This window comes from Eublepharis macularius, chromosome 11 (assembly GCF_028583425.1).
Source record: "Eublepharis macularius isolate TG4126 chromosome 11, MPM_Emac_v1.0, whole genome shotgun sequence".
Classification (NCBI taxonomy): domain Eukaryota; kingdom Metazoa; phylum Chordata; class Lepidosauria; order Squamata; family Eublepharidae; genus Eublepharis; species Eublepharis macularius.
In genome coordinates, this window is record NC_072800.1 from 71,530,698 (window position 1) to 71,549,649 (window position 18,952).

Below are 18,952 nucleotides of genomic sequence, written 5' to 3' on the forward strand. Positions count from 1 at the left end.
TGCCACCAGCTTTCTAGCTGGGGAACAGAGCAGAGCTGAGTGATGGGGGCCCAGTCTGACCCCGTTGGGATCCCTTCAGCCTCAGAGAGCAGAGGAGGTGGCACCTCAGCTGCTGCCATGGTGAAAGTGTCATTTAACTTGGTCTTGGTGCAATAGGAGACCAGAAAAAAGGAGGACAAGAAAGGGAAGGAAGGCGGAGAGCTGGGCCAGGTGCTCATCATGCCTGCTGATGGCCAGATGAGGCGAAGACAACCATTGTGGTGCTGAAGGAGGCTGGTTGGACTTTACTGTTGATGAGACCTTTTTGAGGGCTCTTCCAAAGTGGCTTTTACAGCCTGAAATGCAGATTTGGCCAAGAACTGGATCTGGCCGTCCTGTCTTGGCAAGCCAAGCATCTCCATCTAAAATGAAATCAATGGACATAGACCAGAGTAACTCTGCGTAGCATCACGCTGTTGGGGGTTTATTTTAGCGCGGCTGTTTGGGGCTGGCTCCATCTTGGCTCTCTCGGGTTTTTTTTTTAAAGCCACCTCCTTCTTTGCAGGCTCACAGCCCTTCTTTGCCCCCCACCCCAAATCTGGATCTGAAGCTAAAGCAAGCCTCCAAGGGCAGCTGTGCTTGACTTACCTTCTCTCCTGCAGCAAAAGCTGAGGGAAGGCCTCCTTGTTCACAGAGGAGTCTGTAGGTGCAAAATTAAACAGGAAGCCTTGAAGATTTTGCAAGATTTGAGTTCAGTGGCACCTTAGAGACCAACAAGATTTTCAGGATATGAGCTTTCCAGAGTCAAAGCTCTCTTCTTCAGATACAAATAAAAAGGGAACTTTCATTCTCAAAAGCTTTGGTGACACAAAGTCTCCTCTTTTGCTTTGTCTAAAACCAGTGGTTACTGGCCAAATCCAGAGGTTTCGGTTTTGCCTGTTCATGTTAACTGGCTTGCAACCTGCTGATGGGCCCAGTAAAAATGTATTACATGGTTTTTGCTTTTGGATTCTACAGAGGCTAGAAATCAATGGGTTTAGACTGGAGTAACTTTGTACAGGATTATACTGTAAATCTCTCCACCTACCTGCTGCAATCGAATTGAATCGAATCCCTTTATTGGCATAACAGGACATACATATGCACAGTCAGCAAGGAGACAACAACAACAACAAAATCTCTTGCCCCATCACTTAAACCATTCTTCTCTTCAATGCACAACAAAGAAATTTAGCCACAGACTCAATATGTGTGGATAGTAAAAGGCGTGTCTTACTGTCGTCCGACTGACCTTCATGATTTTGAAGCAAAGGTTCTAGATAAATGGCGCGGATATCACAATACAATAAGCAGTACAGGAGAACATGTTCAGTACTTTCTATATCCCTCAAGCCACAGGCACAATACCTTGTGGAGTAAGGAATTTTCTTAAACTTCCCATGGAATACCGCAGAAGGAAGAACATTAAAGCGCGCTAACATAAATGCTCTCCGAAGGTGAGGGAAAGTCAAACCAGAAAAATACTCTGCCAAAGAACCATTAGAGGAAATTCCCCATCTCATAGGGGAACATCTACCAGAGGCAAGGCTCCTAAGTTCTTGCATCTCAATATCTACAAGTCTTTGTTTAATCAAAGCAAATGCAGACCTCTCGTAAAGAAAAACTAATTCATCAAGGCAAAGCCCGATTACAGAGATTTTTTTTTCTATATCAGCTAACCACGCAGAAGACTGGGACCTGCTGCAATCTTGTTGGAATAGAGAAGGCTAACATGTGCCCAGGATGGGATGCAGACCCTAGCATATGTTCTCAGATATATTTATATTTGTATATCAAATAGTTGGGAAGGAGAAGTATTAATAACTTTACCTGCAGAGTAATTGTTTGAATGACTGCTTGAATTAATTTATTAGATTCATATTCCGCCCTCCCCACGCCAGCAGGCTCAGGGCGGATCACAATTTGCACACCAATTTAAAATTACATCAGATGATTCATACAGGTTAAAACTATAAATTATAAAATGTCCAAAAATTAAAATATACACACACACATACACACAGCGGTACAATAAAATAACTATACATATGCATACCCGTTAGTCAGCACCAGAGCATTAGGGTGTATTCAACTGATGGAGGATGTTACCAGTAGGGAGGGCACAACCCATACTCGACCAGACAGCATCAACCATAGGCCTGGTGGAACAGCTCTGTCTTACAGGCCCAGTGGAAGGATAACAAGTCCTGCTGGGCCCTGGTCTCATTAGACAGAACATTCCACCAGGCTGGAGCCAGGACTGAAAAAGCTCTGGCCCTGATTGATGCCAGGCGGGCCTCCCTGGGACCAGGGACCTTTAGCAGATGTTTACCATTGGAGTGAAGAGTCCTCTGGGGTTCATATGGGGAGTGGTGGTCCCACAGATACGCCGGTCCCAGTCTGCATAGGGCTTTATAGGTTAATACCAAAACCTTGAACCTGATTCAGTACTTCACTGGTAACCAGTGCAGCTGACGCAATACCGGCATTATGAGCGCACACCTTGGGTTCCGGTGATGACCTGCGCTGCTGTATTCTGCACCAACTGTAACTGCCGGATCAGGTTCAAGGGGAGCCCAGCGTAGAGCACATTACAGTAGTCTAACCTAGAGGTGACCATTGCCTGGACCACTGTAGTCAAGTCGCAGGACAAAAGGGGCAAGCTGCCTAGTCTGTCGAAGGTAGAAAAAAGAAGACCTGGCAACTGCAGTGACCTGGGCCTCCATGGTCAGGGAGGCATCCTGGATCACCTCCAGGCTCCCAACTATCAGGGCCAGTGTAAGCACTGCCCCTTTGAGTATAGGAAGCCAAGGTCCATGTTTCCGCGACTCAAGTACAGGATCTCCATCTTTGCGGGGTTTAGTTTCAGCCGACTTTGCCTCAACCATCCAGGCACAGCTTCAAAAGCACGCTCCAGGATATCCGCAGCCGATCCAGGCCGGCTGTCCATCAGCAGGTAGAGCAGGGTGTCATCCACATATTGGTGGCACCCAAGCCCGAAACTTCGCACCAATTGGGCGAGGGGGCACATATAGATGTTAAACAATAACGGGGAATCGCCCCCTACAGCACACCACATATTAGTGGCCTACAGGACAATAACTTCTCCCCCAGCACCCAGAAACTGGACTGGAAAGGATCTTTGGCAGGCGTCTCCTTCAGAAAACTCTGCAGTTGTTTCTCTGCTGCCCACTCAATCACCTTACTCAGAAACGGGAGGTTCGAGATCGGGCAGTAACTGAGCGGGTCAGCAGGATCCAATGATGGTTTCTTTAAAAGGGGCCTTACCACAGCCTCCTTTAGTGCCCTGAGAAAAATTGTTGCTTCGAAGTGAAAAATACAAATTAGTTTGTAGTTTATGTTTGTATGTTTTGTATGTTTGTAGACTTAATTTTTTTTTAAAGGAGGCACACTCAAAACTTTAATTAAAGTTGTTTTCAGCTCACAAAGTAGATTTTTAGCTCATAACACTGCACAGCTTAGAGGGAACATTGGCTGGAAGCACTTGGTAACAGCAGGGATTGGACCATGCACATGGACAAAGATGCAGAGGTGAGGCTGGGCTAAGGGAGAGATGCTTGCACTCTGGTTGATGCCAATTAATTGAGTTTTCTGGATAATCAAGTACCAGATAACAGAGCTTTTACTTTGTATCCGTCTCAAAAGCAAATTAACTTAAGACGAACAGAACAAATTAGTGCAAAACTAGCAGCTAAAAGCCTGTTTACCCAGCCTTACATTGTAAGAGCTTGTTAGAAGAGACAAGTCTCTGAAGATAGCAAAATGAAGGGAGGAATTGGATAGCATGTGGAAGCCATGGAATACGACATCAGGGTGGTGATAGAGAAGGTGCTTCTTTTCCTAAGAAAAGCTAACCCTTCAAGCCAAGATGGAACCTGGAGGAGGACTTGTCAGAACTCAGTGAGAATTAACAAGGCATATCGATGGGTTTTGACTACTCAAGACTTTTAGTCAAGGAACTTTAATCAGATTAAAGAAAAGGAACAAGATACCTACTGAACCCTCCAGTGGTATGCGTTGGCTTCATTATGTCATCTGCTCAAACTGACCTAAGCAACATTTGTGTAACTTCACTAATAAATCCAGAGCCTTGTTACCTCTAAGTTAGGGCCCCTTGCTTTCCTACCCTGTTTTATCTTTGCTCTGCTTCTGAATGTGATTAAAGTGACAGGGGAAAAAAGTTAAGTTTTGTACTCTAGTCATAAAAATGTACACTAACATACCATTATACAACTCTGAAAACTGATTTTATATCTTTCTGCTGTGTTTACTGATACGCTTCAACAGAAACATTTCACTACTGTGAAGTCGTAGCTAAACTGGTTGTTCATTTACATATTTGAAGATGATTGTAGTGCACTTCACCCATTTTTATTGATGACTATTTTGAAGTCCACTGTACGATTGTGCATTTTTACAAAAGCAACTTGTCCCGAGATACATTATGACAATAATTTATTATGATAAAGCTGTATTTCAGATACAATTTAGATATAAGTGAAAACATCTTCAAGTATTGCTGTGAATTCAGAAAAATATAAAAGTTCAACATTTGTTTTACAGTGACAAAACAGCAAAAATGCAATAAGGATATCTGCACACAGACATAAAAACAAAGTACCCAGAACCATGCAGTACAATGTGGAGGAGTTCAAAATTTAAGCCAGTTTCACTTTTAGCCAGAAACAGATGTCAGGTTTTTGTTTTTAAAATATGTCAATCCTATATACATAAATTCAAAGCTCAACACAGTTCAAGTGTGTACATGGAGCATTCCCTAACACTGAAGAGAATGGACAGCTCCTACCTGTGCAAAGTTGTGTGCAGATCAGAGCTAACCCCATTTTTATTTTAAAAAGATGTAAAAAATTCACCCGAAGCATGGGAAATTATACCATAGCTATCAGGCTTGCAAATTCTCTCTCAAACCAAAGGCGGTGACAATCTTACACCAACTAATAGTTGAGATTATTGCAAGAACATAGTCCTTATTGATGTTATAGTCCAGGTTTCAGTCACTGATAAATCTGTCAGAATTCCTATTGTAAAAGTGTCAAGACTGTTGTAACTTATAATACCTACAATCCAAATGTATGTTTGTTTTCAACAGAAGAGGGAGTCACACAGTATAGCCAAGTGGTTTTCAATCCACCGGTCACAGCCCTTAGGTGGATCACAGAGACTCACTGGTTGGGTCATCATGAGTCCTTATAGAGTTGCATGTTTCTACTCCTATTTGAAAGACCTGCTTGTTATGTGTACACTTAGAACTCAAGTGCATTATGATAGCAGCAGCAGGACTGTGAGGCAATGTCAACAATTGAGAGGACTCCTCCATGGCTCTGAGCCTTGGTTTGTTCTCACTATGATACACCTAGTGGTGCTCAGCCAGTGTTTCCTGTCTCCAGCTTCCTTGGTCAGCTGCCACAGACCTGGCCTTCATACCAGTAAGGTTATAGCTTTGACTCCTCCTCTTCCTGTCGCACCACTCTGGTATCCTGTGCTTGTAGTTCAGTGTACCCCAGGCTGCTACTTGGGAATTAAAGACGAGTCCCTGGTCTGGAAACATTGAAGCTCACTGCTAGAGACTATACACTGAGCAATTTTTAAGTGCACTCTTCTGTACACCAAAACCAGACCTTGAGAGATAACAAGCAGACCTGGCAGTAATTCTTACTGCATGCACTGAAAATCAGATATACTTAGTACCTAATTAAAAAAAAAAACCAAAGGTGAATTATTCAGTGGAATACTTGAAAGATTTCTACATTTTAGTGGGAAAAAATTACAGCTCAGTATTTTCATACAACCGAATGGCATTGTGGAAGAACAGTCACATTTAATTCATTCAAAATAGCAAGACCTGAGATACACTAAAGATTATATTGTAAATGTTCAGTGCCAGAATGCAAGATGCGTCAAACTAGCAAAAATATATCCAAAAAGGCTACATTTGGTTGTTGGCACTTTGCTTGTATTACACAATTTAAAAACATAAATGCAATGAACCAAAAAAAAAAACCCCAACCATCTATTTAGACTACATTTGCAAAGACCTGGCAGTTTATCTGCATCTGAAGTAAAATATTTATATGGAATGTTAAATTTATAAAGCCAATGTTTTAAATCACAGATACCTAGTGATCTGTGTAATAAATGATCACATTGACAACAAATCCAAAAAAATTAATATCCCTTCTCACCTCTTTTCATAAATATATAAAGTCTCACTAAATTCTTTTGCCTTTAAATAAGTCAGCTAAGCCTTGTACATGTTAACATAAAATAACTAGGCTTCCTGTTTGCATGCCAAAGTTGTGATGCGTCACCGTCACACATTATTGGTAAGACAGATTCACTTACACAGAACATGCATCCATATCTATTAATATACTTTGTTTCAACAGGAACACAAGAGGCAAAAAAAAGAAAAATCAATTTCTTCATTCCAGAGAACATTTTCTGTATTTCTGCTGTACAAGGTGGTGTAAAATGAGAACGATACACAAGTTTTTATTAACAAGTTTTCAAAATAAAAAAATAGCTTCTGAAGTCTCACAAAGGCTACTTTATAAAAGGTGAATTTTTAAAACAATAAAGCACGTATATAAATAAAATCCAGTTATGCTGCTGCCTCTATTGCAAAGTCTCCACTCCATCTCATGAGTTACATAAAAACTACTCTAACCAACCCAAGAGCTGATGTTTAAATTTAAAGCTTTCCATTGCTTTGAATACCACAATAGTTTAACTTTAAAGTTTTAAATGCAAAACATTTTATTGCTTCTTGTTCACTTAAAATATCAAAGTTACCTCCAAGCATGCAATGCATTCCAGCATATATTCCTCTTAGAGCATAGCCACAGGAGTAACAGATTGTAGCTGTAGACCACAGTAAAATTTATTGACCCAGTATGTTAAATTTGCTCCCTTGATAAATATACCAAAGTCAGGCTGAACAGGGAAAACAGTCCACACAAAAGAAATCCATGTTTATAATAATCCAATTTCAACACTTATACTCTAAGAAAATATTAGCCCCTTTTCGTCTCCTCCAGTTTTATATTCTTGAAGCATTAGCACTCATCCCATCCTGGCAGCGGCAACATCTAAGGCCACTTTAACATGGATCTCACACCTTTTGATCTTCTTGGCTTCAAGGAAGTCCCACGTTGGAGGCACAATCTATTTATAGAACGTGGTATCACAATAACTGGGGCTTTGTTTTCTTTTAAGTTAGCTGAATCAAGTAAAATAAGGCTTCATTGTTGTCTTTGCCTCATAAAACCTATTTCCAAACAGGAAGGCTCATACACAGAAAAGATCAGCATTCCACTGCACAAAGTTTGTAAAATCATCAATGTGCCAAAGCAAGAAAAGCTTCCCAAGAACAAAACGGCCTGTAGGTCCACCTAAGCACCCTTTAAAAGTTCCATGAATCCTTTTTATTTGTTACAGTGTTAAGAATGTACCCAACTGACTGGAACCCAGAAGACCTCTCTTTCCAATTTGTCAAAGGTTGTTTTAAGCTCATTGTATGCTATAGTTAGATCATCATTTACTATAACTTTGTCAAAAAGATGACCGTACTGGCTTTCCATAACTTGTGCTGATTTAATCATTTCTTGAAAGTCTTCTTCCTATAAAATAAAAGAGGAACACCCAGTAAAGATAAATGCCGAACAGTTTATTACTGTTGACTCAGGCTGCAATCCTAAGGACACTTTCCTAAGAGTAAGGCCAAATGAATAATCAGGGACTTACATCCAAATAAATCGGTTTAGAGTTTTTCTTTCAGTTACCAATTTTCTCCAATTTGTAACAACTCCCCCCCCCCATATCCTTGGTTCTGCAACCTTGTAGTGTCCAGTTTCAGGGCCACAAAGGGCTGCTGCTGAAGGAGGGGGAGAATCAGAAACTCCCCTCTCCCAAGAGCATGGAACTGCTTTCTGCTTGCACAAGATCTCTGGATTCAAGCCTAAAGTCCACTAGCAGCTTAAAACAAAATTAATGCAAATCATATCATACAGTTTAGGCAAACTATAGTTTCAAATTATTGCATCAACTTTTTGAAAACATTGTGACAGTTTTCCAGTCTCTTCCCCCTGCCCCACATCAATAATCATTAGCCAGTAACTGATAATCAAATAAATGTATGTGTGCTAGAAACAGCACTGAAAAACTGTTTTTAAGCTGAAGAAATATTCCAAACATAATGGAGTTCTGGAAAAAACAGGTTTCGCTTACCGTAACTGTTGTTCATCTAGGTCTTCCGTGCAGGCACACATGGGACTGCACACGCGCAGGCCTGCCGATATCGGAGATTTTTATAGCTCAAAACCACCAGGGGGCGCTCTCGCCTTCCACCGCGCATGCGCAGCCATTTCCCCACCTAAATGGCCTATAGAAGGCGGAGCGCCCCACACATACCCTCAGTTTCCCTTTCGCCGCCGTATAACCATCAAATTTCACCATACAGCGGGGAAGGAGGGAGGGAGGGCATGTGTGCCTGCACGGAAGACCTAGATGAACAACAGTTACGGTAAGCGAAACCTGTTTTTCATCCACGGTCTTCCTGTGCAGTCCCACATGGGAGATTATAAAGCTTAATACCTGGGTGGAGGTACCACAGTCAAGTCACTCAAATATAGAATGCAACACTGCGGTGCCCACTGCAGTCTCCTTCTGGTCTAGGACATCCAGCGCATAATGCTTGATAAAGGTATCCGCTGAAGCCCACGTTGCCGCTCTACAGATGTCATGCAGAGGAACACCTCTCAGCAGAGCCGCAGACGACGCCAAGGACCTAGTGGTAAGACCACCTTGTCTGCATGAAACTTCAAATAGGGGGGTTCTGACGAAAGTGCAGCCAGCTCCCCCACCCGCCTGGCTGAAGTGATCGCCACCAAGTAGGCCACCTTCAAAGAAAGGTAGCGTAAAGGACAGGTAGCCAGAGGCTCAAAAGGTTTAGACATCAATCTAGTCAAGACCAGCGGTAAAGACCACTGAGGGACAATAGCCTGAACAGGGGGGTACAAATTATTCAGTCCCCGGAGAAATAATTTTGAAGTGTAGTGGGAGAAAACTGATTTCTTGTCTATAGGAGGATGGAACGCCGAAATCGCTGCCAAATATACCTTAACAGAACTATTGGCCAAACCCCCTAATTTAACCTCCCAAAGGAATTCCAAAATCTCAGGCAAGGAGGAAGAGAAAGGGTCCAGATTCCGGCTTTGACACCACCCAGAAAAACGCTCCCATTTGAACGCATAGGACTGTCTCGTAGAAAGGCGTCTAGCATTCATTAAAACATGAGCTACAGCTTCAGAAAACCCCGATTGTGATTTATCAGCCACGCTGTCAGTTTGAGTCGTTGAATGTCGTGATGCAAAACCCCTTCCCAGGACAGAAGGTCTGGAACAAGTGGCAACCTGATTGACTGCGTCTGCAATCAAAGGAGAGTGTGAAACCAAGGTTGTCTCGGCCAAAAAGGGGCTATCAGTATGACCATTGCCCTCTCCCCTTGGATCTTGCTCAGAACCCTGGCCAACAGGGGGAATGGGGGAAATGCATAACACAGAGGACCTGACCACTCGACTTGAAATGCATCCCCATCGGACCCGGGGCCTAGACCCCCGCTGGAACAATAGCGATGGGCCTTGCGATTGTCCAGTGTGGCAAAGAGGTCCAGTTCCGGGAAACCCCACATCGAGAAGATTGGAACGAGGTACTTGTCCCGAAGAGACCACTCGTGAACATCCCGGTGTAGTCTGCTCAGCTGATCCGCCTGGAGATTCTCCACCCCTGGGATGTGTACCGCTCTCAGCCATACCGAGTTTCGTATGGCCCAAGTCCACAGCTTCATCGCCTCGGTACAAAGGGTCGCCGATGCCGTGCCACCCTGTTTGTTGACATAAAACATTGCAGTCGTGTCGTCCGTCAACACTTGCACTGATTTGTTGCGCACGGTATCTGAAAAGGAGATCAGTGCATTTGAAATAGCCCTGAGTTCAAGGAGATTAATATGTTCCGAGCGTTCGGCCTGAGACCACGTGCCGTGAGCATAAGCACCCTCACAGTGAGCTCCCCACCCCAACAGGGAAGCATCAGTGGTTACGGACAAGTGAGTTTGGCAATAGCCAAACTCCACACCCTTAAATAATTTGTATCCGCAAGCCACTATTCTAACGAGGTCACCACCCGTCTAGGGACTGATAATCGTTTGTTCTGAGAATCAGAGTTAGGTGAAAAATTGGCATTAAACCACATTTGCAAGGGCCGCATGAACAGCTTGGCGAACGGGACCACAGCCGTAGTAGAGGCCAAACATCCCAAGAGGATCTGGACAAAATGAGCTGACTGAAAACGGCAGTGCTTCAGCCTAAGGACCATGCCCTTAATCCTGGCCGCCCTGTCTGAGGGCAGGAAGCCAGCATTCTTGATCCCATCCAAGATTACCCCTATAAATTGCACACACCGTACTGGGGCCAATTTTGACTTTTTCTGATTAACGAAAAGACCTAGTCTAAGACATAAGTCTAAAGTCAGGGATACTTGGGTAAACACGTCATCGGCAGAACTACCGACCAGGAGCCAGTCATCCAGGTACGGAAAGATTCGACAGCCCTGTAACCTCAGATGGGCCACCACCACAGCTATACATTCTGTAAAGACCCTAGGGGCAGTAGCCAAACCAAAGGGTAAAACCCGATACTGATAAATTTTACCATCATAAGTAAAACGTAAGTACTTCTTGTGTTCGGGAAAAATGGAGATATGGAAATAAGCGTCCTTCAAATCAAGGGCAGCAAATCAGGAGTGCCGAGGTAAAAGGGTCAGAACCATTTGCAAAGTGACCATTTTGAATTTTCGAACTTTTATCAGTTTATTAAGGGCCCGCAGGTCCAAAATGGGTCTAAGACCACCATCTTTCTTTTCCACCAGAAAAAGGTTAGAGTAAAACCCGAAGGGGGCAGAATCATGGGGCACCTCTTCAACTGCACCCTTCTGAATCAGGGTTGCCAGTTCAGTTAAGATCTCCGTATGTGGAGGCCCTGAAGAAAAGACAGGGAGACGCAGGTAAGGTAAACTCACAAATTCAATTTTATAACCATACTGAACAATATCAGAAACCCAAACATCGGAACCGATGGACAGCCACTCCCTCCAGTAAGCACGAAGCCTGAACCCAAACATAGGCTCAGGTCCCTGTAATTGTCAGAATTGCTTCTGGGAGTGGGGGGCTTCCTTAGCCTGTTGTTGCTGAGAACCAGGCTTGGGACGGTGACCTTGTCTGCGCCTGGAAAAGGACTGTTGAGGGCTCTGGTAACTCCTCTGAGACTGATACAAATACCCCTGATAAGGCTGGTACCGATATGATCTGCCCCGATGAGAAGACCTGAAGTAGGTCTCGCAGGATGCTGAGGAGCCTGGTGCAGAACGCCATAGGACCGTGCCGTGAGACGATCCGTTCTCTTTTTCGACAGATATTGATCTGTCTTCTCAGAAAAAAGGAACGTCCCTTCAAAAGGTAAGCCCTCCACTTTGTTCCTTGTCTCAGGCGGGAGAGCAGTTGTGCGGAGCCACGCAAATCGTCGCAAAACCACTGAAGAGAGCAAGGAACGTGCGGACGTATCAGACAAACTCCTGCTCGTATTAATCTGATGTCTCAAGAGGCGGGTGGCCTCCTCTTGGATGACACGCAGGAGGGTCCGCTGATCCTCAGGGAGTTTGGGAAGGAAAGCCGCCACTTTCTTCCACAGGAAGAACTGGTAAGCCAACATCATAGCCGCATAGTTAGCCACTTTGATGGCGAAAGCAGCAGAGGTGTACAATTTTCTCCCCAGGGTATCGATTTTCCTACTGTCTTTGTCAGTAGGAGCCGACATGGAACCCTGTTTGCCTCTTGCCTGCATCTCCTCAGTGACCAAGGAGGAAGGAGGCGGATGGATTGCCAAGAAGGGATGGTTCTCGTCCTTCGTGCGATAAAGGCCTTCCACTTTCCGGTTAGTGGCGGGGATAGAAGCAGGCTTGACATTGAGCTTCTTCCACAATTCCACAAAACCGTCGATCAGCGGAAAGGCTACGGAAGGCGTGGAACCTGAGTAGATATGCTGGTAGATCTTATCAGTAAACTTCGACTCCGTAGAAGTCGTTTCCAGATCCAACGCCTTAGCCATTCGCTGAAGCAATTCATTGTAGGCCCTGAAGTCGTCCGTCGGCGAAGGTTCTTCCACTGGGCCAAGTTCAGCATCAGGTGAATCCGAAGGAGGGGACTCATAAATCCCTGGTCGGTTCTGATGGTAGCCAACTTCGGAAAGGCGTGGGGTTCCACGAGAGTCATCATAGGATCGGATCCGAAAGGAAGGAGAAATCGAGTCCCTCTGATAAGAGTGGTCCGATCGGAGCGGGCTATCCTCCAGGTAGTACGAGGCTGTCCGGCCCCCACTGCTGTATCGCTCCCTCGATCGGCTCCGAGTCGGGTACGGGCTGTATCGACGGTCCGATCCACTCCGATAACTTCGACCCGATTTAATGGACCCGGATTCATGGGAGGTCGATCGTGGTCGTCCTGTTGGGGTCGGGGGCTTCTCCGTCAGAACCGGGTCTTCCTGCGAAGAGGTCGTCAGGGCAGGAGCCGGGTCGGAATCCTTACGCCTCTTTTCCGGTGGGTCGGAACCGATCGCACCCGAAGGGGCCGGCAACGGGGAGGAGATTAACTGCTCCAGAACCGCCTTGTCCCTCTTAGAAGAGTGTTTCTCTTTTTCTTCTTTTTGTCAGAGTCGGACGGAGCGGATGGTTCTCCAGTTGTCTCCGAAGCAGCCGCACCCTGAGACAGTGGAGGCGTCGGTCTTGACACCGAGGGTGTCCGACTCCGAGACGCAGCTCGATCCAAGGCTGGAGCAGCAGATGAAGTCGAAGGTGGTCGGCTCCGAGGGACCTTCAGAACCAATGGTGCTGGTTCCGACGCGCTCCGAACCGAGGAGGACGAACAATCTCTCAGTCTCGACTCCGAATGACTCGGGGAAGGTAAGGCGCGAGGGGTCCTCGAGCTCACGGTTTCGGTCGGGCGAGGGGTAGCTCCGGGCGTAGCAGGTGGGGGTGCCTTCGCCGGAGGATCCACAACAGACATAGCACGTTGCCAAAGCGAAGCGTGCAAACGGTCTGCCCTCTCCGCCCTGGTCTTTGAAGTAAAGGCACGGCAATGTTTGCAGGCCTGGGTATTATGAGTTTCCCTGAGGCAATAAAGACAATTTGAATGGCCGTCTGACCTGGTCATCTTTTGATTGCAGGAGACACACCGTTTGAAAAGAGCAGTATCCGACATCGCGAACGAGTAGAAGAGCCAAAAACCTCATCTATCGGCGACGAAAAGGAAACTGAGGGTATGTGTGGGGCGCTCTGCCTTCTATAGTCCATTTAGGCGGGAAAATGGCCGCGCATGCGCGGTGGAAGGCGAGAGCGCCCCTTGGTGGTTTTGAGCTATAAAAATCTCCGATATCGGCAGGCCTGTGCGTGCGCAGTCCCATGTGTGCCTGCCCAGGAAGACCGTGGATGAACTGTATTTTACAGGAAGAATGATGGGACACAGAGGAGTAATGTTCACCCATAGGATCACTCCACAAGTTCTATATAATGCTGGTTGGGAGTTCCTGAACTGGTTGCTTATCTTCCCAGGACATACCCCAATGTCTTGCATTCATGCCCCCCTCACTTCATGCAACACAGATAATATCCAAGCAATGAAAGCTGGCACATCATTAAGTGGAGAGCACCATTTTTATATCTCCTTATTTTCTACCACACTTCTTAGTGTTAGCACATTCAGCATTTGTCTCTGTGAAGAAAAGCTGAATGTAGGAAAAGCTGAATCTACACAAGAACCACTGGGCACCCTTTTAGGGTTGCCAGTTCTGGACTGAAAATGCCTAGTTTTGGGGGGAGAGTCTGGAGATGGCAGGGTATAATGCCATATGGTCCATATTCCAAAGTAGCTGTTTTCTCCAGGGAAACTGATCTCCATCACCTGAAGATCAATTGTAATTCTAGGAGATCTCCAGCCACTACCTGGTGGATGGCAACCTTACTGATCCAAAGAAAAAGGATAATGACTCCACAACAGTAGTGGCAGCATTAGAAGCTGGAAGGAACAGTGAAGAGGGAAAAGGGCAGAAAAATCTGCTTACCTCAGGCAGCATCTATTTCAACTTCAATGCTTCTGCCACATTAAGCAAGAGTGGCTCATGTTAGTCCTCCTCTCACTCCTCCTCGCCTCTGCCCCCAGTTGGGTTTTTCTGCAACAATGCTGTTTTGCAGCCAACCTTTCAAAAGAAGTTAGCCTCCTCTCCCCTCCCACTTGTATTATGTCAGTGGCAATTCTACTGCTGGCAAAAGTACCAAGCCAAAGTAGGAAGAAGTTGGGGTGAGGAGAAAAAAAGGTATGGCCTCATACGATCATCTATACTAATTCAGCTGCTGAGTTTCTAAAATTATATTGAAAAATATAATGTGCATTTTTTTCAATTTATTTTTTATTTTGGAAAAGTCAAAAAATCATTAATCATTAATGATTAATGACACAAATCATTAATTTATTTTTCTTTGTCTCTTGCAGATAGTCCCTACAGGGTTTCCAATTTACCATGAATATAGGGAGTGTTTTATCTTTAATTAACGCTGTAAGTTTGGCTATCTCAGTTAAGTCTATCATCTTTCCAGTCCAATCTTCCAATACAAGTAGCTCCTTGCACTTCCATTTTTGAGCATATAAGAGCTGTGCCACTGTTACCACATATAAAATTAAAATAACATGCTCTTTATTAAAATAACATGCAATTTATTGTCCATAATTCTCAATGAATAGAACTCAATTAACCTTTAAGATTCTCTACATTAACATATGTACTTGTAACCAGAATCTTTTTGCTTTGTTGCAAGTCCACCAAAGATGATAAAACGTTCCTTCCTGTTGCTCACATTTCCAACATTTATTTGAGACACTTTTGGCCATTCTTGCAATTTTGTATGGAGACATATACCAACTGTTTTGTAAAAATTCTCGAGAGTGGAACACAAAGTAAATTTGAGGCCCTTAACCCAAATATTTGCCCATTGATCCATTTGTATATTGTACCCACAATTCTTTGCCCATTTTATCATACATTCTTTGATAGATTCTTTCTCCGTATCAAATTTCAACAACAGTTTATACATTTTCTTAATTATATGATCATTTGTACATATTTCTTTTTCAAAATCTGTCCTCTCTTGCTGAAATCTCTATTCTTTTCTATCCAATTTAAACCTTTCTAACATTTGCGCATAAAAGAACCATTGATATTTGTAACCTTTAGCTAATAATTCTTCCCTTGTCTTCATTTTACACTCTTCCAGAAACACTACTAAGTTTCCATAAGTCAACCAGTCCTGTTTAGTTATCATTTCCTTTCTATAGAAGGCTTCTTGTGGTGAAATCCACAAAGGCGTCTTTGGGGACAACTTGGTTTATATTTATTCCATAAATTTATTTATTCCTTATTGTCAAAATTGCTTGTCCTATGTAGTGACTTTTAAAATCCACTTTGACCCTGACTTTTTCACATCATTAGGCATACCAACCAAATCACAACTCATGTCCATCTAGTGTCAAGAGTCTATCATTTTTCAGAGTCATCCATTCCTTCATCCACATCAGACACAAGGCTGCAAAATACACCTTTAAATCTGGTAGTCCTAAACCACCCCTTTCCTTTGCATCTTGTAGTATTTTATATTTGACTCCTGGTTTTTTCCCTTGCCAAATAAATTTAGAAATGTCTCTTTGCCACTGTTTAAATAGTACATCTGATGTTAGGATTGGTATTGTCTGGAACAAAAACAACATTCTAGGAAGAACATTCATCTTAATAACTGATATCCTCCCCAACAGAGACAATTGTAATCTATCCCATCTCAGCATATCCTTTTTAATTCCTTTCCAAACTTTCTCATAGTTCCCTGTCCGTGTAATACCTAAATATTTCCCCCCTTTTCCCACTTTAAACCCTGTTTTCTTCGATAGCTCTTCCTGTTCTTCTATAGTCATATTTTTGTTAACATCTTTGTTTTTTGTTCATTAACTTTGAAACCTACCAGATGATCAAATTCTTTCAGTTTCTGCATCAGTGTCTCAATTCCTTTTTAAGGAATCTTCCAAAGTTATGACTAAATTGTCTGCAAAGGCTGTCAGTTTGTATGTCTCTTAATTTTTACCACTGAAATCCTTTAATCTTGTCTGATGTCTGTCTCTATTCAAAATCTCCTACACCAGAATGAATAAAAGTGGCGATAGTGGACACCCCTGACACGTTCCTTTTTGAATCTCACAAGATTTAGTTAGTTGACCATTGACCATAATTCTAACTGTTTGTGAGGTATAAACTGACTTTACTCATTTCACGAAATTTTCTCCAAAATTCATCTTTTCCAAAACTCTGAACAAAAAAGTCCAATTCAAATTGTCAAAGGCCTTCTCAACATCAAGAAAAATAAGAGCTGCTTTCTTCTCATTACGTTTCTCCATTCTTACATTTTCTTGCAAATATCTTTTGGCAGAAACCCACTTTGATCTTCATGTCTTTACGTACTGACATTAATATTGTAGTAAATAACTTATAATCATTTTTCAACAACGATATTAGTCTGTAATTTTGTGCCATGGTTAAGTCTTGATCTTCTTTGGGTATTACTGTGATGTCAGCTTCTTTCCAAGTTTCTGGCATCTTTCCTCCCTGTAGGATCAAGTTCATTATGATCTGCAATGGCTGTAGAATCTTCTCTTCAGAACATCTATAGTACTTAGTTATCAAATCATTTGGTCCTGGAGATTTCCCTACTTTCATCTTTTTGATTGCCTCAACCACTTCTCGAATAGTAATTGGACCATTCAACATTTTCTGTTGTTCAACTGAAACTTTGGGTAGATTCTGTTTTCCAATATAGTCATCTAATTTTTTCAAAGACATATCTTGACCCCTGTATAAATTCAAATAATACTTGAAGAAAATCTTTTGGATAGCTCCATCATCATTTTGCATGGTGTTCCCATCATATATTTTCAGTATCATTTTCTTCTCTTTCCTCAGTTTGTATGCCAACCATCTACCCAGCTTGTTTGTAAATTCAAAATTTCTTTGTCTGATGTAATTCAAAGTCTTCTCCAATTTTCTTGTTGATAATATGGATAGCTGTGATTGTAAATATTTTATCTCTTGTACTAAGTTATTATTACCTGGGGCCTTTTGCAATTCTTCCTTTCCCTTGCATTTTCTCTTGCTTTTTTCTCAGTTCAACATTGAGCTGTATAAAATGGCCTGTTATAAAAGCTTTAGTTGCATCCCACACCATTCTCATATCTGTACTTTGTTCAGGTTTAATTTAAAGAATTCTCTTATATTTTTCTTACACTCCTCCACAATTTCAGCTTTCTGTAATATAGCTTCATTTACTCTCCACCTAAATGTATTAACTTTACTCCTAAAGTTCACTTTTGCGGGGTTATGATCTGAAAAAGTTTTTGGTAATACCTCTACTTTTGAAAATTTTGTCGCTAAATTTCTTGTTACCATATCAATATGTGAGAAGGATTTATGTCTCTCTGAATCGTATGTATATTCTTTTGAATCTCCACTTTTTTTGTCTCCAAACATCAATCAGGCCCATATTGTTGACCATAAAAATATAATGTGCATTTTGAACAGTTTATGTCCAAAAGCATTTGATCAGCTTGATTGCTAGATACCATAATCTAATTCACACACACAAAAAAGATGCAAATCAGCTGGCAACTTTTCACCCTTGTATAAAGGCAAAAGGTACTTACTGAAAAGGGTTTGGCAGCACCCTTTTCATCTTTGCTTGAAATTATCTTGGCATTTTTTCTGGTTTCTCGCAAACGCTCAATTGATGGAGGCTTTATAAATATGACAAATGGTTTAAATTCTAATGTCCTTAAATGCTTCACTGTCTGGAGAGAAGAAAATGCAAAGTTATAACCAGCTTGTTTTAAAACCCATTTACCTTTGAACATGACAAGACATTTGGCATTCTAGTTTCTAGGTCTCTCTTCCTTAGCATTCAAAACTAATGCTATTATGTTTTATTTATATAACACTTTAATTGTGGGAAATAATTTACAATCCTTCATTCAGAAACATCACCCACAGTATTTCCTTCCATATCAATCATTTTGTCTATGTATTTTAATTCTATTAACACAGGAGTGGGAATGAATTAATGACCAGTTCTGGATAGGCACCTAAGAGTACTAGAGTCAGAGTCAGCAAAAATAATTTTTGTTTGCACAGTTAATACAACAGAAAAGCAAAAAACCTTACTGCATACTTACATGAGGCTGAACGTCCAACAAACAAACTTTATTTTTAGCCAGAACAGATCGAACTGAGTCTATGCTGGTACCATAGTAATTGTTCTTATATTCCCCATATTCAATAAATCTGTAGAAAAGATTTTTCAGTAAAGATTCAGTAGAAAATATATTTCTTCCCTTTCAATTAAGAAGCTCCAAAACTTAAAACAATACTTATATAGTGGGCATGAATTAGTTCTTGAATAAGAAACATTTGTCTTCCACTATTTCAAGATTCACAATGTCTGTGAAGATCAAGTTAAAAGGTCAAGGGGCCAACAGTTTGATAGCGTTTTCCATCATCCTTGACTAAGTCAATGCAACAGGAGAGTGGATAGCTACTGCAAGTTGATCAAGTAAGCCATATCCAAATATTTTGTTTCTACATAGCACATGTTGATAATAATGGTTTTGTGATAACTAGTAATAGTCTATAGAAGCATATGTACCATTTGCCAAAGCACATACCTGCATATTTCTATGAGTAACATTACCTTGGATATCAGT

At 42.4% G+C, this 18,952-nt stretch overlaps 1 protein-coding gene across 5 annotated transcripts in view; it reads right to left on the reverse strand.

The window, feature by feature from the left end:
• Nucleotides 1-4,477: 4,477 nt before the first annotated feature.
• MPP7 (MAGUK p55 scaffold protein 7) overlaps nucleotides 4,478-18,952 on the reverse strand; it is a 162,936-nt gene continuing 148,461 nt past the window's right edge. For 4 of the 5 annotated variants that reach the window (XM_054991352.1, XM_054991353.1, XM_054991351.1 and 1 more), the window contains 3 exons: nucleotides 18,425-18,533; nucleotides 17,900-18,043; nucleotides 4,478-7,679 (listed from right to left, as the gene is read on the reverse strand). In XM_054991352.1, coding sequence (XP_054847327.1) covers nucleotides 7,500-7,679; nucleotides 17,900-18,043; nucleotides 18,425-18,533 — 433 coding nt within the window. In that variant the 3' untranslated portion in view covers nucleotides 4,478-7,499. Of the gene's footprint in view, nucleotides 7,680-8,652; nucleotides 10,012-17,899; nucleotides 18,044-18,424; nucleotides 18,534-18,952 lie in introns of all 5 variants that reach the window. The other variant, XR_008597834.1, reaches the window with a different exon arrangement.